The sequence below is a fragment of the Anas acuta genome, chromosome 1 (genome assembly GCF_963932015.1).
Source record: "Anas acuta chromosome 1, bAnaAcu1.1, whole genome shotgun sequence".
NCBI classification, from domain to species: domain Eukaryota; kingdom Metazoa; phylum Chordata; class Aves; order Anseriformes; family Anatidae; genus Anas; species Anas acuta.
Window position 1 is genome coordinate 124,802,998 of NC_088979.1, and position 26,142 is coordinate 124,829,139.

Consider the following 26,142-nt stretch of genomic DNA (forward strand, 5'->3'; position numbering starts at 1 on the left):
CAACTTGATTTTTAGAGGTCTTTTCTAACACAAATGATTCCATGATTCTATTCTACAGACTCTACAACAACTGAGAGATTTACAGAGCTGTTAATACCAGAAAGTAGACTGTGACACTATACTAAGTACAGTATAATGCATTATTTTGCTGACACTAACAAAAAACAAAACAAAGAAAGATCCTCTGCATCTGCTGCTACCAAGTTCAGCAGCAAAGCTTCAATGAAAGTAGGTCTGAGCCACAAGAGGGCAAGACATTATTCACTCTTTAATGTCTGTGAGCCAAGGAGCTGTTAGTCTACCAGGCCTGCCTTTAGGATTCATATTTAACAATATAACATGCTTCCATCCTTGTTTAAGATCTTGGGATTTCATGAACATTACATTTACATGCAAAGGTAAGTGAGCGACAACTAATTGTGTACAAGAGAAACTGCTTACTAGAACTTGCTCAGTTTTATCTCTCAACTAGATCTAATTTCACTCAGAAGAAAATAGTAGGAAAAAAAAAAAAAGGTGGTATGCAGCCAGCATGAAGAACACGCCCTACACGTTGAGAGCTGTGTCAGCTTTTTGATTACCAGATCCATTGTATCTCCCTTTACTGAGGTTCATACATCTGCTAGTGGAAATAAAAATAACCACTTCAACTTGATTTTCCCTTGAGCCCTGTATTATTTCAGCTGCTGATTCAGAAGTATACTATATTGTACTTCAACAGCAGAAAAGGTTCCGATGGAAGGTAGGAAAATGCCTAAGGAACCATCTCAAAAGCCGTAACTTGAGGCTGGGATAATAATTATAAACATGGGGCATAGAAGTGCAAGCAGCTTGAAAAGAGAACCAAACAGGAACCATGAACTGTAACGGAAGTCTTACTGGAAGTTCCTGATGGAAAAAAAAGGCATTAGAGAGACTAAGCTTACATTCACTCCCAGCCTTCTTAGTGTATAAGGAAAACAACACAAAGGAATAGAATTGAGAATTACAAGGGAAAGGGGACAGGGAGAGGAGAGATGAGGTATGAAAAGACAGGAAGAAATTGAGGTAGCATCTAGTACAGGAGGAACAAAGAACACCCATAAGTCACAATAAAATCCTAGAAAAAAAAAATTAGAATTATGGAGTTTTTCAATATATAAATTAGTTTATTTTCATTTAGATATAAAAGTTATAAATACAATTAATGTAAAACAGTATTTGATAAAAGAGCTCTGAAGCGGTTCATATATCTACATAAATGTGACCAAGACACGGAGGCTCTGACCCAGTGAAGATGATTTGTCATCAACAGATAGCTTGAAGAGCCACTGCTGTCCAGCTTAGCTGAAAGGGTGAGTAAAGCAATGCTACTGTGGCCTTCTGAGAACAGAGAAAAATCAACTTAAATTGGAAATTATCATCGTAGCTTCAGGACACCCCAAGTTAACATAGTTTCTTTACACAGTCCTAGACAGAAAAATAATAATAATAATCAGATTATGAACTTTTTTTTTTTTTTTTAGTATTTCTGGATGGGTGGAGGGAATGCAGAGCCTTCAGCCAAGAACTCAGTGGAGAACAACTGGAAAACTCTGTCAGGTCTTAACTCCAGCATAATGCGCAGGAAGTACATGAAGGCACAAAATAGATCCATGATTCAAGTTCTCTTCACTGACTGCTGTGCTGATGAGATCACTCTCAAGACAATGGCTCTCAAGCTAATACAGAATGGGCATCTGGGACTTGGCTTCCAGCATTTTCTAGAGCTGGTGCCCTCAGCAACAGTTCAAAATTTACAATTAAAAACAAAGTTTACACATGATTACCATCTTTTTTTTTCCTGGCCATGAAACTCTGTGAAGATATTTTCTGATATTATTTTGAAAGAGCAAGTGATATTTACCACTGCAAAGACTCTGGAGAACAAAAGCAGTAAGTCTGTTTTTCAGGAGCATGAAACAGAACTTGTCTGCTGACAGTATGCAAAACTGCTAAACGCTGATTCTTGTCTTATTGGAAGGATACAGTTTTCCAGTTTCATCATGGATATGCACAATGGCCATGAAACTGGCAAGATAGTAGCTGTTCTCTACTTTAGCACACACCAGATGTGTGCACTATGAGGCTTATGTGTCAGTGTGCAGCAATTGACTCTGATGAATCAAGGCCATATGAATCAAAAAGTGTCCCATGCTGTGACCTACTGTCTCCATACTGTAGAACCCAGCATTGAAAATTAGAATAATGAAAAGGAGCTGGACTATCAGACTTAGCAGAGAATCATTCCACAGAGAAGGAGGTGTTTTTGCTACAGACTCATTCCAGCTTGTACTTGTTGAACACTACCTACAGTTGCACAGAAGCTTAACCTCAACCCTTCTCTCTCTCAGTGTTTTTACAGACAGCAAAATGCTACACAGGGCAAGAGAGAACACATACTATAACCACCCTTCTATTTTTTTTTTTTTAATTAATCTGATCAGGAACTCAAATGAGTATCGGTAGCATCATCTTCAGGGGCACTGCTTAAGATCCAAGGTATATGGACACTAAACTATTATTTTTCCAGTACAAGCTGCAGTGTGTTTCAATTAGTGGGTTAACTTCCTTAGCCTGTTCAGGCAGCAGCATGTGTTACAAGGATTCTGAAAGCAGAATCAATTCTGACAATAAAAACATCACCAATATTCCTTGTTCTTCCACAATGAGTACAGAGACTGCTCAGTCTTGGGACAGTCTCCTAAGAAGATCTACTGTAAACCACCATAATGCTCTCCGGCCTACTATTCGCTTTCAAATAAGCCTGCAGAAGTTTGTCCTCCAGTTCCTTTCCATCCCTGATGTGCTTTTCATTGCTCCACCTAAACTCTTGTAACAAGATGCAGGGATGGGAGTCAGTTCCACGTCTCAAGTCTGTTGTCTCTCATTCACAGGCCAATTTGCTATCAAAGCTGGAGAGTCCAATAGCAAAGGCCTGAAGAGCACAGAGAGGATAATTATAGTCCAGAGTGAACACATCTTCTGCTACACGACCGAACTGCATCACAATGTAGTCAGCTGGGGAGGAAAAAAAAGATTCAGAGACCAGCAATTTCACAGGGAAGCAAAGAAAACAAACAAATGAACAAAAGTTCAGAAGTATCTGGCAGTCCCAAATATAAGTGGTCACCGTATCCATCCTTTGTCACCAAATTGGACTTAAAATCTTTTCTCTGGGGTGACTGTGGTATTCCAGAGATTACCAAGAACCAAGGCCCACACCACTCTTTTGCTGGGTTGAAGGTGTCACATTAACTTTTCTTCCCCTGCAGGAGGCTTGCATTTGTTCCCTCTTTTGCTGGACAACAGCCTCTGCACCCATCCCAAAAAAAGTTAGGTCTTTTATAATTTTCTTGACAGCTGAGACGTCCTCAGTCATCTTGAGCTGTCTTCTTTCATCCAGTCTCCCTTCTCCAGGAAGAGTGTCCTACTCCTCCAAAACCTCTTGAAATATATTGTGCTTTCCCTGTTTGAATGACATCCCACCCCCAATTCTCCACCAGACTCTTACGGTCATTGTCATGGACAATCTGGAAGTTCTTCACTGAAGCCTGAGTGACTCTCCCATGGAAGTTCAAAACGTAGGACTGAGTATCATCATTCCAGACTGGAGCCTTGTTGTGCAACTCAATGAGGTTCTCTAAATTTTTGTTTTGCCATTTTGACAGAAGACTCTCATTTTCCTGTTTAGAAGAAAAAAATACATTTATCAGATTCAGAATGGCTCTGTTGAGTACTGCCTCTCTCCCATGTGCACACTGTGATTCAGTGTCATTCCCTGTTAAATGACACACAATGACAGCATTTAAATTCAGTCCTACTGAAAATATCCTGCAGGTACCAGGAAAATACCTTAATGGTTTCCTAATCCAACCATTCCTTTCCACTCAAGAAGTTATTGCCATATCTCCACCCAAACACGAAAAAAAAGAGTGATAGAAAAAGTGTGTGCATGCACAGGAAAGACAGCAATTCACAGATCACAGATGACCATCAAAGTGCTGTTAGAAATCTCCTTTGTGAGACTTACAAGCTTTCTCTGATCCTGTTGGATCCAACTTCCATTTCCAAAATTCTAAACTTTGAAATGAACAAAAAACATCTACAATTAACTACATAGTGTAAACTGCATATGCCCTGGGGTATTTCAGTATAAAGTCAAAAGGCTGCAGCAGGTGGCAAGTATGCCATAAGTAGATTAAATGTCATCCTAACGGATCAAATAAGAGGTGCACAATATGACAAATACACAGACAAATAAAAGAAATATACAAAACGGAGAAGCAAAGCAGCACATTAAATTTGAGAAAGAATTAATTACAAGGAATTGGAAATAGTGCGTGGAACACATGGCATACAATTTAATTTTAAAAGTTATGTGATAAATAAAACCCCAAATTACATAATATAAGCTAAAGCTTACAAGAAAGAGAGTCCCATATTTAATGGGAGTTCAGTTAGAATGGAAGCAAACAGAAAACCACTTTTTGTGGAGGTCTGGCTAATACGACTAAATATTTTAGTATTGTATATGGATAGAAAAATAGGTTATTCTCAAAAATTCTCTGTTTTCCTTACACTAAAATTTGTTGTTCAGTTTAAGTTGTATCTTCATTTGTACCTTTATAAAAGTAAATAAAGATAAACTTTAAAAACTGGCACTAACAAGCTGAATTTTGATGCAATTTTTGTTTCTGTAAAGTGGGGGCGGTATTGCCCAATCAGAGGCATCACACTACAGAGAAGGAAGATAAAAACAGTCAATACCCCGAGGGATTTGACAACTTTTTTGAATTGCTTTGTCTTTCAGACTTGGCTGTCATTATGCTTGCCTGCTAGCAAAGGGGTATGGAAAATGTTAGAAAAATGCAAGAAGAATCATTAAACTTTTACTGAAGAATATGGGAACACCGAAACATGAAGAATCAATGACCACCTCCAGATATAATTTTCCTGCCCACATAATTAAATATGTTTTTCAGGTTCTCATAAGTCTAAATTTCCACTCTTGAAGGTCACTCTTCTCTGTCATCAAAAATATTCTCTTGTTCTACTTATATCCACACACAACATAGCTGTAGATGCCATTTTCTAGCTTATAACACTGATCGGGTGAATTAGTTGGCATCTGTCTTTTCTGCCACTGGTCTCCTATCACACCAAACATAACACACACATTTAGGGATGCCAGAAGGCATCTTCATCATACTCCTTACTATACCTTCATATACACATCTGTAAGTTGCTCGCCAGGAAGAAATGCATCTGAGAAATCCTCATATGAGAAATCCTCATTAAATACCCACAACTACATCCTTCTCATCCCACTTTCTCCCTAAAGAATCCTCACTTTCCTGGGATTCCTACAAAGATGCTGTCACCATTCTGATAAAAATGTGCTTGCTCTCTTGCTACTACACCAAAACACTGCCCTATCCATTTATTATCCATCTGTTGTAATTCCCCTACTCGCTTAAAATGAAGGCTTTTGGGAGACGAGAGTTTGTTCTGTGTTCATGTAACTCTCAGTGTAACAGAGTCCTATCAATGAGGAGTTATAGGTGCAAAAAGATACAGTAGCCACTGCAACAGTAAATAGCATTTAGGCTAACTACAAGACAAATAAGAATACAAACAGTATTCAAAAGGCTACAAATGAGGTGAAAGTCAAGAATAAATTAATTAACACCATTAGACTACACTGTTAGTGTCTAAGAGACTCATTAACAGCCATGGACAACCCTGCTCTAATGACCACTATTGTCACCAACACCCACACCTCTAGGAGAAAGTTTTAACCTCTTCCTCCAATCTGAACCATGACCCAACTTCGTAACTCACATTTTGTGGCTGGATTGGAATTCGCTTATGATTCATGTTCATTCCTGGAATGATCACAGACATTTTTCTGGGACCCTTGAATCCTAATACATTGGTTTCCTGAAATACAAGTAAAAGACATTATTTTCAGGAATGGAGATACTCTGTCTCACAGAAAGACAGACGGAAAAGCTGAACTTGAATCCACATTTGTGTTGGTTTTTGGAGATTTGCTAGCTGTAACTGTGCTAGCAGTCATCTAACTCCAAATGTGTTTAATCACTGAAATAGCTCTCTTCTTCCATTTAGAGAACTGTCTCAAGACATACAGAGCACTACCTAATTTGTAGTACATCTGCATTGTCTTAATGAAACATCAACACTGAAATTAGACAAGTGCAATTTCCAGGCATAGATTTCTACATCCAAGGCAAAAGCATGCTAAAATCATGCTAGTGAGCAAGAGTTAAGTATAATAAAGTATACAGATCTTTGATCTGAGACAATGATATATAGATATCACCATTTAGGCTAGATTGTTCCTAAAGAATGAATGGCATTTTTCTTGTGTTTAAGAGCATACCTACTATTTGCTGTCAAATTGTACTTTTTTATAAATGATTAAGAACAGACCCGGAAGGCAAAGTAGTCAGCATCACAGAATATTAAGGAATGGAAGGGACCTTGAAAGGTCATCTAGTCCAATCCCCCTGCCAGAGCAGGAACACCTAAATCACATCACACAGGAATGCGTCCTGGCGGGTTTTGAAAGTCTCCAGAGAAGGAGACTCCACAACTTCCCTGGTCAGCCTGTTTCAGTGTTCTGTCACTCTCACTATAAAAAAGCTTTGTCTCATATTTAAGCGGAACCTCCTATGTTCCAGCTTGCACCCATTGCCCCTTGTCCTAAAGGGGCAGTTCATCCAAGCTTCAGTCTTCAGACAAGCAGACTTTTCCAGAGTACTGCAAGACACTGCTCCAAGTAGACTGAGTATAAAAAGCAAAGGAGAAAGGTCTTTCCTGGTATTCTCAAACCATTCACTTAATAGTGTCAACCAAAATCCAATGCTCAGTTTAAAGTGTTTTATTTAAAGTGTTTTGTAACAATGTCAATGATACCTTTAAAGCTTCCAAATGCCAATTAAAAAGCCAGAATCTTTTAGAATCACTGAGCTAACAGAAGTGATACAACGTCTAATGTGCTAGAGCATTTTCACAGACACAGAATGAAGGTCTTCAGAGCTGCAATCTCTATTATTTCATTTCAGAAAACCTATGAGCACATATGAGAACAAGAGTACTGATTTTATTCATGTATAAATTTCACTAATTTCACCTATATGAAACAGTACAAAATCTGAGAAATTGACTTTATATCTTCTGCTGTACTCATTTTAACACCCTGCTCTGTTGAATTAAACAGGGAAACAGTTTGGAGAGAAACTTTTTACAAGGGCAGGTGACAATGACAAGGGGGAACAGTTTTAAACTAAAAGAGGAGAGATTTAGGTTAGATGTTAGAAGGGAATTCTTTACTCAGAAGCTGGTAAGGCACTGGAACACGTTGTCCAGAGAAGGTGTTTGCCCCATCTCTGGAGGTGTTCAAGGTCAGGTTGGATGGGACCCTGGGCAATCTGATCTAGTGGGTGGCGTCCCTGCCTATGGTCCCTTTAAGGTCCAGCCCAACCCAAGATGTTCTATGAAATGAATAATAAAATGAATAATACTGTATACAAAGATCCACTGATGTTTCTGTAAGCAGGCTAGTACTGGAATTATCATGTAATTTTTTTCCCCCCATGTGGCATTAAGATTAACAGGGAGAAAAAAATCAAATTCCAGTAGGATTATGCACTGTTAAATTTCTACTACTCTACCTGTGATAAAAGAAGAATTTCTCCACTTGACTGGCTTTTATTTTGTAAAGTATCTTAAATTTTCCTCAAACCTCAGGACTGGAATATGAAACAAAGTGTTTTGAAAAATTTCACACTTGTAGCTACAAGTATATTGTTTCTATGCCTTAGACTGAGATGACCCACAAGACCAAGATCCTCTGTCTCTAGGAGGAGAGACAGTGACAGTGAATAGCTTCCCCTGGAAATGTGCCCTTACTAACAACATGCTACTACTGAAATAATACCAGCTCACTTCTATTTACCAAAATACTTTTAGTTCTGCTAAAAATAGCTCTACTTCACGAGACATTTCCAGTTCCTTTGTAGTGTCTACCGGCTGGGCAGTTCATAATATGGCTGGCTCTGAATCAAGGATATGCTGACTGGGAACATGCCTAATGTTGGGTCAGGTGACAAGTTCATCAGAACATTAGCTAGGATCTCTCTCCTCTGACTTCTTTCCCATTAAACTTGTAAAAACCTATATTTGAGGCCCCTACCCCTTATCATATCTGGCTGAAATTGGTTAGTTAGTTCAAAAGTTAAATGAGGGAAGATGTAGGCAGCATGATTTTGTGAGTCCCATTTCCTTAGTAATCAAGCTACAAAAAAGAAGAAGGGCATAAAAGGGAAGAGGCACTACTTACATAATAGATAGCTGCAAGCTCCTGTCGAGTACGGGCCTTTTCCAATACGCCTTGTGCCTTGATGGGGCTAATTCCATGGTCATAGACCGTAAATTTAGTTCCCATGAGGTTTGACCTAATGTTAAGTTATGGAAAGACAGAAAAAGAAAGAGGCATCAGTGGATTATTTTTTTTTTTTTTTTATCATCTGAACGCATGTGTGCAGCACAGAGAAAATACTGGTCATCGGGTTTGTCCACAGTCAACTCAGTAAGGAATTTCAGTTCCATTGTAAACCAAGCATGTAACCTGTACTGGAAAAGCCCTGAGCCAGAATTCCTCCAAATTCTAAATTACCATTGTGAATGGTAACTCTAAAGGAGGCTTGCCAACCCAGGTGGGTACACATCACATTAAGCACGAACAGGTGAATACATTCTCTGAATTGATATGAAATTGATGTTTTTAACTCCAAATAAACATGTAAATTCTACCTCTCCTATTGCAGAAGATGTACTTTTGTCCATAGTTTTTTCTGTGGTTCTCACCTGAGTTTTCCAATGAAACTTTCCCCTTCCCGGGATAAATCAGTTGGGTCAACTGATATGAGGTAATTGGACGTTTTGCTCTTTTTTCGTTTTCTCCCTGCAAGAAGGAATGTCTGGAAATACAAAATTTTGATCAAGACTGGTGTTTTGAAAGAATGCAGAAGCACTGCTATCCAAACTGTTACGCATCCATTTTTTGTTCTATACTGTTATTACTGTCTCCATAATTTTCTGTTTCACAAGTATACAGCCTGAAATCCTGTTCTTCCAATCAGCTCACTCAACAGTCTGGATATAATGCAACTGCCTTTTCTAGTTTTTCCTCTGTTTCTTCTCAACAGCCCAATCTCTTTGCTTTTCTTTATCCCTGACATTTTTATACTTTATTTCATCTTCAATTGTATTACGGCTTCTAAACTTGCCAACATCCTCCTTAGTGCCTTGGCCAAATATAAACTGTCCTCATCTACATGCTGTCTCTCCTTGGTTTCTGGTGTCTTACTGATCTATGCACTGCTCTCTGTTACACCAAAAATATTATGTGGTAGGAGTACAATAGCCAAGCCAAGATACTGTGTGCTGCTTCCAATACCTTTCTGTTGTCATCCCTTTCCAGATGCATGTAATAAGTAGGGAAGAGGCCCCGGTCCATTCCCTTCTTATCTCTAGTGATTCGACATTTGATTGTAATACCACGGGGTGCAGGGCGTAATGCAAAATCCTCCAAGTTCTCTACTTCTCCCAGATGTGCAACTGCCTGAGGGGATGGACTACAGGAAGCACCTGTTTCCTGTGGAAAGAACCATCATATTAGCAAACCAGTATCAGATCAGAGGCTTTGGTATTCCCCAGGAAAAGAAAGGCCTGTTGAAACAGAAGATCTCATGCCTCTAGAATATATTTGGGAAAGGAAAGCTGAATGAAAAAAACACTTGTGTTTCTCTGAAGAAAGTGACTAAAGACTATTTAACTCTGAGTAGTCTAACCCTCCAAGGGGAGGAGAGAAAAAGTAGTCATGAACTAGAGAAAAAGTGAATTACTAGGAATAGGGAAATAGGTTGATATATGATAAACATTCTAATCAAAGAGCCTCTCTGCTTTTAGAGCTTCAAACACTCTGTGGGAAATAAGGCAGCATGATGAACTGGACTGATGGATGCTGCAATAAGACAGAATGTGCTTTCTGCAACTGAATTGAGCACTAAGCTTATGTTGGTTCTGAAAACCAGAAGAAACAGAGCAAGATGACAGCGGAACCTTCCCAACTAAATGCTGGAGGAGCCTTGGAGCAATGCATACAGCCAGCATGCAAGTTATGGTCACCAAAGGAACTAGAATTCTAGTGGGAATCTGGTATCACTTACTAAAGTCATTTTTCTTAGAGGTAGCTGAATCCTGTAGATTATAGAACCCAGGGCATTCTTTGTCTGACTAGGCCTAGGAGATGAGGTTGATGGTTTACCCCTTTCACCAGGTCCAGACAGTAGAAAGTCTGAGTGAGTACACACATACAAGTGCACACTTGAAATTCTCTAGTGGTTCTCACCCACCCCTTGTGGCACCCCCACAAGTCACCTCCAGCAATTGGCACCCATACCCCAGTCACTCAAGTTACCAGTGACCAGACCTCTTGTATTACTCACTGGCAGTGCAGCACATTATACACCCAGTCACCTCACAAGCATACTCACGTTGGTCTCTTGAATAGTATCGAAGACTTAAGTACAGACCTGTGCGGTGCCAGGAGTTGGACTTGATGATCCTTATGGGTCCCTTCCAACTCAGGATATTCTATGATTCTATGACTCTACATCCAGGATTGCTGCAGACTTTTATCCCCTCCCTTTACTTCCTGTTTTCCCATGCATGTTGCTCCTTGATCCACCTTGCTTCCCCCCCCCCTTGTGTCCCTTCCTCTAATCACCCTATAAATTTTGTATAATCCCAAAATTTTTGTGTTCCATTGCAAAATTCTGCTCACTGTTGCATCCCACATTAAAATTTATAATCCTTCAAGCAGACTAGTGGATTTTGAGCTGGAGACAATCTTTCTCCTTTGAGCATCATAGGGGTAGCTGATTCAGTGTGTTCTGTTCGTCACTGATTAGGTTACTTGGGTTGGGTTCCTCCACCCATCATTGTTCCTTTGATCATTACTACTACTCTTTGTGTTTAACTCAGGGAGCCTTCTGTTAGATAACCTGATCATCTTGTCCTTCCCCTGCCTTCAGGGATTAATGACAGCTCCAAATACTGTATTTTCACCCAGTGCTAAAATGATTAGTAAGTCAAAATCAAGCACGTACCCAGCCCTTATCAGAAACTGATTATAAAACACGTACTGCAAAGGATTTCTCACTGGTTGCAGAACTAGGCCTCTCAGATTCAGGATGTGGTGAATGAGATGCTGGTCTCTTACTAGCTTCTTCCTCTTCTTCTGTGTCCTCCTCATCAAAATTCAAACTGCCTGAAATTCCTGTCAGAACATAGGATCAAGCAAGTAACCTTTGAAAGAAGGTGTCATAAGATCAGGATATCACTAATTCACATAAGACCCTTACATAACTATCCTGCTCTCTCTATTCAATTAATTTATGTTTTTCCAACTACTGATTTTCTTCATGCTATATTGTTTCCTGAGCCTTGAAATTCAAACCAGCGGTGACATTTTACAGCTGACAGTGCGCAGCTGATTAAGCTTTTATTAATGCATGTTTTACATGATATAGCACGTTTAGCATATGCTACCATTGAATTAAATTTTGCCTATTTTTATGCAGAAAAGCTCTCCGTGCTTTAAGAACAAAAAAGACAATCCAGCTCAATAGGGTGAAACCTACCCTGCAGCTTGGACTCTACAGAGTTTACATCCTTTACCATTTCCCCTTAGTTTTACACACTGAAATGGAGTATGATACTTCTTCAACTAGATGCTTTCCTGTTCTTACATCAGTAGCAGAAACTCAGGTTTGTTAAATACTACTAATGATTTGATTTTCAGAATGGAAATAGAATTGTCCCAGTATTTATTTATTTAATCTTAAACCAAGCACAGCTATGTAGGGATGACTGGGTATATAACAAAAGTAACTCTGAATGAAGACTACATCAGAACACATCACTATTTGGTGTTTCCTTTTACTTGGTGTTATATCATTGTTATATATCATTGTTAGTCTCCTCAACAGTTAAATTACAACATTACTGTTTTTAGAAGGTTCTGCCATTGTAAAAATACTCAAGTATTTCGTATATCGTATCCAGATATATCTGGAATAAAAACACCCCGAACTTCAGCAAAATGTGAAGTATAATGTTTTGTCACCAAAAAAAATCTCAGATTTTTTTTAGAAAGGCCAGAAAATTATAAAGCATATTGTCATATTCCAATTAACAACAGAAAAAGGAACTGCAGACCTGCATTTCTACATGCTGTAGAATCTACTAGCTCTGCTTGTAAGAGGAAGATCCTACAGACATTTGTTTAATGATTTCTTAAATGCTACTGAAAAAAAAAAAGTTACAAGTAGAAGAGTCCTGAAAAAGACCTCTGCCCATTATCAACTCTTACCTCGTTTCTCTAAGATTTCTTGTAGATCTGGCTTGACGGATGTTTCTGTTATAGACTGTCCATCCTTTTCCTCATCTGCATTGTCTTCTGTTATGGAAGATCCAACAGAGAGAGTTTGGAGCTTGGTTCCTAAATCTTGCACTTCTGATTTCAGGAAAGCAGCTGGTCCATCAATACCTTCAGGCCAAATGAAAGAGAATGCAAAAGCCTCATTTTTACAGGTAAATACATTTCCCAGGATGGTTGGTTTCTCTTTCACCTTCCCTAGCTCAAGCATCCCTTTAAAGTACTGAAGTATTCTTATTTACTTAAACTTTTGTCAGACCTGGGAGGAGCCAGGCCTGACTGTGGTACAGATCTCCTGTCACTTTAAACATGTCAGTCATGAGTTTCTCCATTTATAAGTCATTGCATATACTTTTTTTCAAGGACTCAAGCAATTAAGATGAGCAGTATTTGTCATGCACGTTGGTACCTTTCAATTTATTTATGGATAACTACTCTTTTCAACTCCTTGTTTGTAAGAAGTTGTATTGAGTGAGTGCTCTACAGTGAACAACACAGATCAATCTGATAAAAAGCATCCACAGCTACAAGCTTAACAAACTGAGCTTCCTCTTCTACAGACTAAATAACCCCAGTTCTCTTGGCCATTCCTCATAGAACTTGTGTTCCAGGCCCTTCACCAGCTTGGTAGCCCTTCTCTGGACACGCTCCAGGGCCTCGATGTCCTTCTTGTAGTGAGGAGCCCAAAACTGAACAAAGTACTTCAGGTGTGACCTCACCTGAGCAGAGTACAGGGGGACCCTGTTCCTGCTGGCTACACTATTCCTGATACAAGTCAGGATGCCGTTGGACTTCTTGGCCACCTGGGCACACTGCTGGCTCATGTTTAGCTGAGCATCAACCAGCACCCCCAGGTCCTTTTCCTCCACACAGCTTTCCAGCCACTCTACTCCAACCCTGTAGCATTGCATAGGGTTGTTGTGACCAAAGTTCAGGACCTGGCACTTAGCCATGCTGAACTTCATCCTGTTAGCCTATGGCCATCTATCCAACCTGTCCAGGTCCCTCTGCAGGGCCTTCCTATCCTCCGGCAGATCGACACTTTCCCCCCAACTTCGTGTCATCTGCAAACTCACTGAGGGTGCATTCAATTCTCTCATCCAAATCATCAGTGAAGATATTAAAGAGGATGGGCCCCAACACTGACCCCTGGAGAACACCACTGATGACTGGTCGCCATCTGGATTTCACCCCATTCACCACCACTCTCTTGGCCCATCCATCCAGCCAGTTTTTAATCCAGCAAAGAGTGTACCTGTCCAAGCCCCCAATTTAATGTCCACATTAGCAAGTCTCCAGTGATCGGGGACCTCTCTGCTGATAGGCTATTGATAGATGATGGAAAGCAGCTTGGCCATCACATCTGGCAGCTCCCTCAGCACCCTCAGGTGGAACCCATCTGGCCCCATGGACTTGTGACAGTCCAGGCGGAGCAGCAGGTCTCTAACTGTTTCCACCTGAACTGTGGGGGGTTTATTCTGCTTCCTGTCCCAGACTTCCAGTTCAGGAGGCTGAGAAACCCAAGGATAACTGATCTGACTATTAAAAAACAGATGTAAAGAAGGCATTGAGAATCTTTGCCTTTTCCTTATCCTCAGTAGTCTTGTTCCCCACCATGCCAAGTAAAAGATGGAGATTCTCCTTGGTCCTCCTCTTATGGTTAACATATTTGTAAAAACATTTTGTTATCTTACCATAGTGCCCAGGTTGAGTTCATGTTGGGCTTTAGCCTTTCTGTTTTTTTCCCCTGCATGTGCTGACAACTTCCTTGTACTCTCCCTGAGTTGCCTGTCCCTTCTTCTACTGGACATAAACTCTCTTTTTCTCCTGGATGTTCAACAGAAGTTCCCTTTTCAGCCACGGCATTCTTCTTCCCCACTGGCTCATCTTATGGCACACAGGGACAGCCTGTCTCCTGTGCCTTTAAGACTTCCTTTTTGAGGAGTATCCAGCCTTCCTGGACTCCTCTCCCCTTTGGGTCTGACTCCCAAGAGTCATTTGTTTGCGCTGAAGAAACTTCAGAACTAGGTACGCTAGTGAAGGAGTAGTAAATTTCATTTTTTCTTGTACTTCCAGTACTACTGAAGTTTACTAACTTTGAATGTCTATCAGTCTTTTCACTTCCTCTCTTCCTCTCTCCCCATTTAAAGCTGTCCTTCTTCAGATTTCCCCAACCTGATTTTAAACATGTAAATGCTACATCACCACTCTCCTCCTCATCTCATGATTGTGAAAGATCTTGAAACCAAGGAAAACATTTAAAAGACAGGATCTCACGGGATATCATATGTGATCTTCAAATTAGGTAACATTGGTTTAAATTCTACTCTGCAAATTAATTCCCTATTAATCTAACAGTGGTATTATAACATCCTGCATTAGTATGCATCTCAAAACCTATTTGCTGTTACTTTCTTGATAGCCTGACAGGATCTTGGCTCTCATAAACTACTTCCTGACATTTCTACTGCAATGTAGGGCTTCCACATCCAGTCATATCCAATCTTGAGATGGAGCATACATTGATTCTATGCAGGACAGTAAAGGCAGCCACCACTGGACCATTCTCTTTTCTTTATCCTACTGCTTCAGAAAACCCTCACTGTATTTGTAGCTCCCTGCCAATATAGAAGTTCCTAGCCCATTTCTACACTTCTTTTTAGCTAAACACAAGTGAGAGAGTACTGAAAGGCAGCTGTCACAAAATTTGAGGTAAGTTTTCTACTTGTTTATACAGTTCAATATTTCTCTACTATACTAATAATACGGTTGTACTTACCATGTAACATAACATCACTGTGGAATGGGGTAGGAGTTTCTACTAAAGGAGTCTGCTCCTCGCATCCTTTGGGCCTTGGCCTGCGCGGCTTTGCCTCAGGATTTGGCTGTACCATCAAGGGATCAAGACGTTTCTTCCTCTGCTTCTTCTCTAGAAGAGCTCTCTGAAATAAAGAAAAACATGAAATAGGAATGAGTAACCACATCCAGAGAGGCAGTGCCTCGGCCACTGGTAATGACATGCTAGTGGACCTACAATCAACCTAAAATGCACTTGCAAACTTTTACAAAAATCCTAGATAAACGCACCACACTGTCTTTGGAGTGAGATACTCCAAAGCCTTTGGTTCTCCATCAGTGACTGATGGGTGATGAGAGTACCTGCTTGTTTTCTGATCTATCCTGAGACCATCAACAGATAATTATAATTCCTTTTAACAGATAATTTTAACTCCTTTAACTCCATTCCTCCTAACTCCTGCAGTAAAAACTGCAGCAACCTTTAAATCAGACAAATTCAGTAGTCACTTAGACACTTCATATAGTAATGTTGCAACATACAGCATATTCTGTCAATTTTATTACTCCATGCATCATACTTAAGCTAACAGAACAGACCAAACAGCACACAAGGACTCTCCATTTGCTGCACTATAGTTACAATTGGACTAAATGTTCTATCTTTTAGGACAACCTCCCTCATATACAGGAAATACATAGTTTATCCTCACTGGTTTGTACAATTGAACTAACATTGACAACCAAGATTATCACCAAGATTAACACCAAGATTATCAGAGTAAAAATAAGAGCCCATGACCTATTAATTATATGGTAATTAAGCTTTCCATTATATTAGCATACAATTTCTAAACATCCTTAACAAGGGCTTATTCTGCCACTGCAGTTATAAATGCTGTCACAATGCAGTAAAAGCAGGTCAGTACTTGCAAAGGAAATGGCTTTTGTGAAAAGGCTATCATCTAACAGGGAGAACTCAGACAGCTCCCAGAAACAGATGTTTCGAGATAAAACAGAGTAGGAAACAAACAAACAAACAAAAAACACACCCAGTCATTAAAATAAGACTGATTTAGTAATAGGAAAAGATCTACCTTGTAAAATATTTCCTTTCAATCCTGAATTACACAGAAATAACTTTATATCCATATGTGGATGTTAAAAATAAAACTTTTTTCTAAAAATAATTTCTTCACCAAGTGCTTCTCAGTTAAGGATCCAAGGATCCAACAGATAAATAGTAACAACAACTCAACTCACTTGAGACTAACGTTTTTGGAATCCTTTCCTGCTACACTCTTTCTCTCTCTTGTTGGAACTTTTCTCTCCTGTTAGGCTTTTTATCTCAAGTGAGGACAGTTTCTGAGGCAACCTCTCCCTGAAAGGATCCAACACAACTTGGTCCTTTATTCTTTCTTTCTACTTTTCAAGTTATTTTCTCCAAAATATGTACTTTTTTAGATTCATGATCTCACTTTGAAGACTAGATAGCAATACAGGTTCCACTCATTACTGCAAAATTATTTGCACGGATTGTCCTGCACAGCAAAAAATACATAGAATTACAAAGAGATTATCAGACTGGTCTAGAGAAAAGGAAGAAAAACAAGCAGTAAAGTAAAATTCTTAGAAAATGCTCAGTCATCACAGGTCAGAATATTTTCTCTACAAGCATAGTTAAATTGTCCAGAAGAATTCAAATATTTTTTAAATTATTATTTTAAATTAATGCTAAGTGAAAATTAAAAATACATCTGTAATATTTTCTAAATCTGTGATAGTTGACATAAAAGGAGTCGGGAAAAACTGAAATAAAAAAATTAAAATAAAAATTTGAAAAAACTGTTGCTGAGGCTTTTCTACATGGCAAATATACAATTGGAAAAAACAACAACAACAACAAACACATTCTAAAGGCAGTAAGAAAGTACATAGCTTGAAACTATTATTGGGATCAGTATGGGATATAATAATTTTTAGAGTTACTAAACTGATTATTCTATTAGATCATTTAAAAATAATAATAATTTATAATAATAATTTATTACTTACCTATCTATAAATTTATTTTCTTATTATAGTAAATTCTGCTTCATTAATGACTTTCTGGGGACTCACCAATCTAACAGGATAATAGGGTCATATTGAAACATATACTTTATTGCTGGTATATGTGACCAACCTTCTTTTCACAAGAACTTCAAGACAACCAAAGTGACGAATCTTGATAGTAATTTCATTTGTTTTTAAAAGGTTAGTTTCTACTGCTTTGCTTATTGAGATGAAAATCTACAAGCTCATTGAAGGGATGGTTAGTAGCAGTTCCTTCTCCATGCACAAGGTGGCAAAGCAGCATTACCTTCAGCACTGTGTGCTCTTAGACTCGTTCCACTAAGATGAAATCTAAAAAAACAAGCTGTATTTTGTTTCCTTTTGTCTACTAAGTGGCCTTTTCCTCCAGCTCTGAGTCACAGTAAAAATTCATACAGCATTAAAAATAAATAAATAAAAATCAGATAGTTCATGAACAGAACACAGGAACATTTAACCCATTAAATAAATAACAGACGCCAAGTATTGTGATTCATTCAGGATTTTGTGAACTTCACATATTAAGTATTTTCAGAAGCATTTTCTTTGCACCATAGAAAAGCACAACATCAGGACAGAGGATGACTGAACCATCACAAACCATCAACTCTGGTTCTAATGAGTTTCCAATGTGCTGCCTAAGAAGTCAGATGCATCAGATGAATACATCATATCAGACTAATAAGAGAAGCAGTTTGGTACTCTTCCTATCAGTACAATGAACAGCAAGATTGTATGCAAGAAGGCTTCAACCACTTCACTCTTGAAGATGCAATATCATACTATTTATTATTTGGCATGGTCCCACCTTAGCAGGCCACATGGGATGGATCCTAGCACTGCAGCATCCTCTCCTCTCTTCCAGCTCCTCCTCAGTTCATACTGAGACACCAGGGACAATGCTAGTGATGATGGCATTAATGAAAAACTTGGTGTCAATAATACCAAACTAAGCACATTCAGAAATATGCCTTCAGCTTCACCCTTTGCATCCACGGAGAGGTGGCAGCACCACAGTTTTGAGCTTCAGGTGCCTGAAAAGAAACATGTTCTACTGCTGGGGAAGTAAACACTGCCTGAGAAGTCACCCACTCTCTCCTCATGGAAAAGGCAGTAGTCTAGACAAAAGCATCCTGTCAGACAGACCTGGCCCACAGATGGATCTTGATGTCAAGCATTGTTATAAATAACACTTCATTGCAATTACAGGGTTTCCAAATCCCTCTTAAAGATGGATGAGAAACACAAATCTTTGCTGTGGCAAATGCTTATTCCAGATTCTTTGTGTGGTCAAAGGTGATAAACATGATTCTACTGTATTTTGCAAAAACATCCTGTAATTTTTATCTCAGTTCCTACAAACATTTGAAATTGATCAAGTGTGCTATCAGTTACAACCAGCAATGACCATCGTCTCTGATACTGATTTGCCATTGACCTCTATTTCTTCAGAAAGCATGGTACTTACTACTCATGTAAAAGATAGAAGTAGACTTTCAAAGTTAACATTGAAACCTAAAAATACAATCCTAAATGAGAGACTGTTAGCATTTCACAGCAAATCTCAATTGCAAGCTGCAGTGAAGCTCGGGTGTTAAAATACATTTTACTAAAACTTTCTAGCTGTCATTTTTTGAAGATTGCAATCAATAAAATCAAAAAAGCCTGAAATAAAATTGCAAAAGTGTATGAATTCTATAAAATCACTTCTTCACAGTTTAACTGACAGCTGCTCCAAGGAAATCCCACCCAGCCCAGCAGCTTTGTTTTGATGGAACAGTGCTGTATCTCCATGGCAATGTCTGAAACTGGCATACATCGACCACAGTATCTAACATTAAGAGCCAGTAGCCACTGCCAGCTCATGACCCAAGACAACAATCCTGAAACAGACATCAAGGTTCATCACCAAGCAGAACGACCATCTTTAGTATGGAAACTTCTTATTGAATGGCATTGGGCATTATGTACCTCTTTTTTTTTTTTTATTTTTTAAGATTACTTATGAGATCTTTCGCTCAAGCTAATGCCTTTTTTAGTTTTTCTCTCCAGTAAGTATTACTGAAAAGCTTATAGGTAAAAGGATCATTGTGGCTTCTATGGTTACGGCCAAAGACCATTTTTACTCCCTGATCTGAAGTGTTTTAGGTAACAGCTTACATATGTACTGAGATAAAGTTGGTAAAAAATCCAACATCTGAATTCAAAGCTAAATAGACTAGAACTAACAAACAAGTTTTGGTAAAGTGGGCTACTAACCAATACATCAGTTCCCCAAAGAGTGTTATGTCTGGATTTAAAGATCCTCAGCTGAGAGACAGCATTTCTAAAAAACATACTTTAAAGTTCTACCTTGATTAGTTTAATGTAATATGGTGATTTCTGTTTCATGTGGAATAGGCAGCTAGATAAGTATAATAATTTCAAAACTTCTAACCTATAGAGAATCATTTGAAATTTCAGAGGATGCACACTTTATTGCTTTCATGAGTAGCTAATCAAGGCATCCAGCAAATAACACTCACATGTTTTAAAAATTAAGACAAAAATCCTAATATCTGATAAATGCTTGGCTGCATTTGATTTTATTTAGTTACTTATTTTTAGGAAATGAAGAAAGAAATAGAGATATGCTGGAAATCTCTTTCATCAACAGTATTAAGCAGATCTTTCAATAGCTTAGGGAACACTTCTCTTTCACTTTGAGGTCATTCCCTACAGTCTTCCAACCTTTTTATTCATTCCTCCCTTTTGGTGACTCAATCCCAATGAAATGAGAAGGACATGTGGAAAAGTAAATGTATCAAAGAAATCAAACCTACAAGGCATAGCAATGTTGACTAACAAAAACCAGGCAAATCTTTAAAGAAAAATGTTAGAAATCAGTTCTGTTTATATTCTTCAGACTAAACATTTTTAATCACTTCACTCCCAGTTCTCAAGTCTCTGTGACACTGTGAATTCACATAAAACCTTGCATATTGCAACTCAAGTTAAAGAATGTGGACAGGATTCACTGTTGCTGTACACCTTACGTAGTTCTGAGCAAAAAATTACACAGTAAATGACAACAGGCTGGGAAATCAAGAGGAAAAATGAGGGAGAGGAAGGAAGAGAAAAAGGAAACAAGCACTTTAACCTCCTCCCTTCCTACAACGAGATAGCTAATGTTTGTTTTCCTGTACTTATATTTGCCAGCTTGTGCACAATCATTTACCTGATTCTCTAGTTTCAGTTGTCGTAGTTTCATGCCTTCATCCTCAAAAATGCTGCGAAAGTGAAAGATACAAACAATTATTACTAGAAAATAGTTTGCATTATAAGAACACGACATTCATAGACCGCAACATAACTGTCGAGATTTTTTTTTTTAAAAAAGAAAAGCATAATTTCTATCCCACAGAAAAGCCAAGCCACCAGGCATTATAAAAGAAACATACTTCATGTTCTGTCACAAACAAGACCAGATTTAGTCACTTTAGTAAACTGTTCTGAAAACATTTTGTAAGCCAAAAGAAACTTCATTACTCATAGACAGATAACGAGCCACTGCTGAGGTGGGCTTTGAGACAAGACAATTCAGTATAGTCCTTTATCCTTCATAAAATACCCAATTCCAAACTAAATCAAAAATTGAGGCTTTGTCTTGGGTCAACCCTGTATTATTTACTTCTCCTACCAGACTTCCTAGAACTACTGTTAACACCTGTAAATGTATGCAACACCTGAAATTAATTCCCACAGACAAAAGAAAAAGTAATTTCCCTACTTATTTTATAACCAATTTTCATAAGAACTTTGGGTTTTGTTTCTAAGTTGTGTTTCATATAGAAACTTTTCCTTTTGTAGGATAATGAATTATTACATAAACTGCAGTTTAGAGCAGTTAACCCTACAAAGAAAAAAAGTTAATTGACAAGCACATCTGCCTACCACAGTTGTGTGCTTTCCTCCTACACAGCTTTGACGAAGATGTCTCTTGAAGTGAGACAACTTTAATACTGCAGGAAAAAGTCACTTACTACAAGAAACAGATAGGCATTATGTATTTTTTATGGTATGCAGAAAAGCAGAACTAACCAACATTGAAATTTAAACAGGAAATTTTGTCTGGTCTAGGTACACAGAAATGACCAGTGATGTGAAGTCACAAGCTGGCAGACAGTGCTGAATGTAACTTCAAAAAGGAAAAATCAGAGAAAGAAATGGCATGTGTGTGTTTGCAAAAGTATGCAAAAAATGCATGTGTGCTTGTAAAAGTATGCAAAAAAAAAAAATGTATGCAAACATGAAGTATGGATGTACATAGTGCTAACAAAGAGAAAAGCCTCAGTCTAATTAACCCATACAGAATCCACACTTGACTCAACGTCCAGGCAAGCAAGGAAGTTAAGTCAAATGAGGCTGAAGTCCTTACAGACAAACATTGGTCCTGTTCTGGAAGGCAGAAACATGCAGAGAAAGAAGTTTTGTATGAGCACACCATAAACAACAGCTTATGTACCCTAAAGCTGATGCTTACTGCCCAACTAAAGGTATTTTAGAAGAAGTTACCAATCCCGCTGTTTTTTACTTTGCAGTTTTCCTGATTTCTAGATATTTTTTTTTCTTGATGTATTTTACATACCATCACATAATGGCTCTAGGACCCTGGAAACACCTTGATTATAAAAACTGACCTTACTCCTCATTCAAGCCAGTAATAGCTAGCACCTTGAATTCAAATGCAATGTGGAGGGGCTGGAAAAATTGATGTCTTTCCTGAAGAGTGATGGAGAGCTACTGAGTGTCCCCACAGCAACATTTACAGTAATACACTCATCTCCATCTCAAAACAGCCAGAATTTGAAAAGAAACAGAGACATATCTATTGAATGCAGAGAGATATATTAGTTGCCACATGAAACTACAAAAAAAAATATGAAATGTTTTTTATTTAAAGCATATGTGATGGAAAAGGCCACTTTTGGCATAACCAGAAAAGATTCTTGAAGGAAAAAAAACAAGAAAAATAAAATTAAAAATCTTTCTTTTTATATGCCAACTGTCTTAAAATATGGATGACATCAGTTAAATTCTCTAAAGAGTTTGTCATAAAGCAATCAATATAGTTCCCATCAATTTTTACTAATATGTGGACATATTCTTATATAAAATTAGAAACAGATACGAAGTTGTACTGCATTGATACAAATGACTGTCTATATTTTTATTGCTTTTCCTAACAGAAAATAAGCCCATAGCAATTTCACAGAATCACAGAATTTCTAGGTTGGAAGAGACCTCAAGATCATCAAGTCCAACCTCTAACCTAACACTAACAGTCCCCACTAAACCATATCCCTAAGTTCTACATCTAAACGTCTTTTGAAGACTTCCAGGGATGGTGACTCCACCACCTCCCTGGGCAGCCTGTTCCAGTGCCTAACAACCCTTTCGGTAAAGAAGTTCTTCCTAACATCTAACCTAAAACTCCCCTGGCACAACTTAAGCCCATTCCCCCTCGTCCTGTCACCAGGCACGTGGGAGAACAGGCCAACCCCCACCTCACTACAGCAGTTTGAGCCTCTTCTTCAGAAAAATAAGCAGCACTACTTATAAAAACAAGGTTCTAAGTTTTCATTTTTACCTGTATAACAATAAAACACTGGAATACTCTTGCACATGAGACTTGTGGATATCCTCAATTAATATTATTTACTTTGTATTTTTAATTTATTTTCTACCCACATTGGAATAAAGTTATGTAACTTCAAAGACAGGTCTGAAGACTATTGGAAGAGGAAGGACCATGATGCAGACTACATAACCCCTCACCTTTGGCCACTTAATTGAGACTCTAAAGGGGTTTAAATACATAAAGATTTTAACAGGTCACAAAACTTTAGAAAACAAAAGACAAGAGAGCGTTCTTTTTTACTATTTACTATTAAACACAGACTTAAATAACCTTATAGCAGGCAACAAAATGAGCAGCCTTCAATCTTCTCCATTAAAAAATGTAAGGATTTACATAAGGATCAAAATAAAATAAAATAAAACAAAATAAAACATAATAAATCAAAACAAAACAAAACAAAACAAAATAAAATAATAAAAACAAAACAAAACAAAAACAAGAGCACTGGGATACTATAAATAGTAGCTAAAAATGTTACACCATCCTTATTTACTCCTGCAACATTCCCTCCAGCACTTAGTCATCAGAAAAGTATAACAGTAACCACGCAAAAGAACTTTCTTTCCCCACCTCCATTCCAACTTTTTTTCTAACCACCACAGTGAATTTGGTGTTGTTACAAACCTTGCCAGAAAAGGCTGTGCAAGGGTTCACTCCACAGCTCATCACTAAGGAATGCAAGCAGTGTGCTAACACAGCTGCAGGCTTCAAACGGGAAGCCTTCCGATGGACATGCCCACACAAAACCACTGCGCTTTTCGCTACGCTCTGTTCTGTTTGACTGATTTACGTGCAGTGAGTGGAATTCAATATCCAGTAGGAACAGGAAAAATAACCAGCATTTCCATAGCTACAACAACATAGTTAAAAAAATATATAAATAATTAAATAAATAAAAAATCACCCATTTACCTTTGACAAATAAGAACTGAAAATATTGAAGTAGCCTGTCATAATCTTCCTCTTTCCAACCACTGGGACAGAGAAGACTATACAACACCCTGCCCACTGATCCCTTTGCTAAATTCTGGGCTCCTCACAACATCCCCAAGAAGGATATTGAGTGGCTTGAGTACGTGCAGAGCAGAGCAACAAAGCTGGTGAAGGAACTAGAAAACAAGAGTTATGAGGAGCTGATGAAGGAACTGGACTTGGTTAGCCTGAAGAAGAGGAGGCTGAGGGGAGAGGTCACTGCTCTCTACAACTACCTGAAAGGAGGCTGCAGCAGGGAGGATGTTGGTCTCTTTTTTTCAGGTGACAAGTGGTAGGACATGAAGAAGCAGTCTCAAGCTGTGCCAGGGGAAGTTTAGGCTGGATATCAGGAGAATTTCTTCATGGAGAGGGTGGGCAAGCATTGGCACAGGCTGCCTAAGGAAGTGGTGGAATCCCCGTCCTTGGAGGTACGGAGATGTGTGGGTGCGTCACGAAAACACGCGGTTTAGTGATGGGACTTGGAAGGTCAAGTTGATGGTTGGACTTGATAATCTTGAAGGCCTTTACCAATTTAAATGATTCTACGATTTGAATTTAGCAGAATCCTCTAGCTCTCCTACTAAAGCCTCACGACGGATAATCCTGTAAGTGCAACACTAAAGCTAAACAAATTCAGACTCCAAATGAAACATATTTAACATTGTGACTAATTCACCATTGTCCTCAAAGAGGCGTGGATTTCAGCAGAAAACAACAGCCTTTAATCAAGCCTGAATATTATTATGTTAAAACCTGTTCTCATGAAGTAAGGGTACAGTCTACCTCAGATTTCAAGCATGGCTATCCCAGATGGGAGACCTACGCCTTCTTCATTCAAGTTATAGCAATGGACCAATTAAGATTCCTTTATGTAATAACTGTTGAAGCTTTAAGAGGCAAATGAAAGGCTGTCTTTATTATGGACTGGTTTTCAAGGAACTGGCTTTTTGCACCTGTAAGCAAGAGGCAGCAAGCAGGGGAAGTGAGAAGACCTATAGGAAATACAGACTGTAGAAAGAATTCTCTACGTGATACAGAATTCACCGGAAAGACATGTTTGAAATACATCAGGCAAAGGGAAAGTCTCAAGTTGGTTTTTCCTGTACGCAAAAAAGTAGGGTCATTCCTCATGTCAGAAGTGCACTGAACAAATACCCTACACAGCTTCTTCTCCTAAATAAGCAACATCGTAAGGTTTTCCAGACAGATCAGCCCATCCTGTAATTCAAGTACTTACAGGTTTGATAAATAATTAAAAGAGGAGGGTTCTCTAACCTCTTTAAGCACGTCAGACTAGCTGACAGAAACAGACCCCACCAAAGCCTTAAAAGAAACTCTGACATGAGAGAAAGATAGATGGTTTGCTGTGCTTCTGGACTGTTTCCATTGCTTTATTTCATTTACAGGAACTCCAAGGTATAATAAAATTGCACCATTTTCCTCCACAAAGCTCCCAAACGTACCAATATTTTATGTTTCGTTTCTCACTCTATAGAGCTCCTTATATCAGGGCTCTAACAAGGCTAACATAACTCCTTTTTTCTTTGCAGGACAGTTTATTAATGTGGTAGCACGGATCACATCTCTGAACAATAGTCCTAGAATTAAGAATTGGAGAATGTGAAGAATATGGCTTGTGGCTCATATCTTCGTCCGCTGTGTTTTATCTTTAGCTGTAGAAGTGCAAGTAAAATGAAATTTTATTAAGAAATACAGAGTCTGCTGGTACAAAAGGGTTTTCATGCTTTAACTCTCCAAAGAGCTTTCCTAAATATTGTTCTCATGTTCCCCTCACTACAGCTATAAAGAAAAACAAATGGTGCAGAAAATAACAAATTTGAAGCAGGATTCTAATACTTAAAAAAAAAAAAAAGTTCCATATAGAAGTTTCAGTGCTGTCTCTGGAAAGTGGCTGAGGAACAGAATTAATCTGTAATGCACCTTCCAATCCACAAAAGTTGGGAATCCAATTTGCTTTCCTTGCAACTGACATAATTTTATATTGTTCACCTCTGGGAAAATGTGTAACAGCACCCACTGGAGTGAGGAC

The 26,142-nt window shown here is 38.5% G+C and overlaps 1 protein-coding gene across 5 annotated transcripts in view; it reads right to left on the reverse strand.

Moving 5' to 3' along the window:
• Window positions 1-1,119: 1,119 nt before the first annotated feature.
• The window catches only part of TULP3 (TUB like protein 3), a 35,256-nt gene continuing 10,233 nt past the window's right edge, over window positions 1,120-26,142 (reverse strand). For 2 of the 5 annotated variants that reach the window (XM_068700584.1, XM_068700593.1), the window contains exons 2-11: window positions 20,658-20,709; window positions 15,330-15,492; window positions 12,485-12,661; window positions 11,256-11,389; window positions 9,506-9,703; window positions 8,914-9,026; window positions 8,387-8,501; window positions 5,863-5,961; window positions 3,533-3,704; window positions 1,120-3,039 (exon numbers count right to left, since the gene is read on the reverse strand). In XM_068700584.1, coding sequence (XP_068556685.1) covers window positions 2,906-3,039; window positions 3,533-3,704; window positions 5,863-5,961; window positions 8,387-8,501; window positions 8,914-9,026; window positions 9,506-9,703; window positions 11,256-11,389; window positions 12,485-12,661; window positions 15,330-15,492; window positions 20,658-20,709 — 1,357 coding nt within the window. In that variant the 3' untranslated portion in view covers window positions 1,120-2,905. Of the gene's footprint in view, window positions 3,040-3,532; window positions 3,705-4,051; window positions 4,102-5,862; window positions 5,962-8,386; window positions 8,502-8,913; window positions 9,027-9,505; window positions 9,704-11,255; window positions 11,390-12,484; window positions 12,662-15,329; window positions 15,493-20,657; window positions 20,710-20,880; window positions 20,901-20,968; window positions 21,104-26,142 lie in introns of those variants that run through there. The other 3 variants (XM_068700606.1, XM_068700603.1, XM_068700615.1) reach the window with 3 other exon arrangements.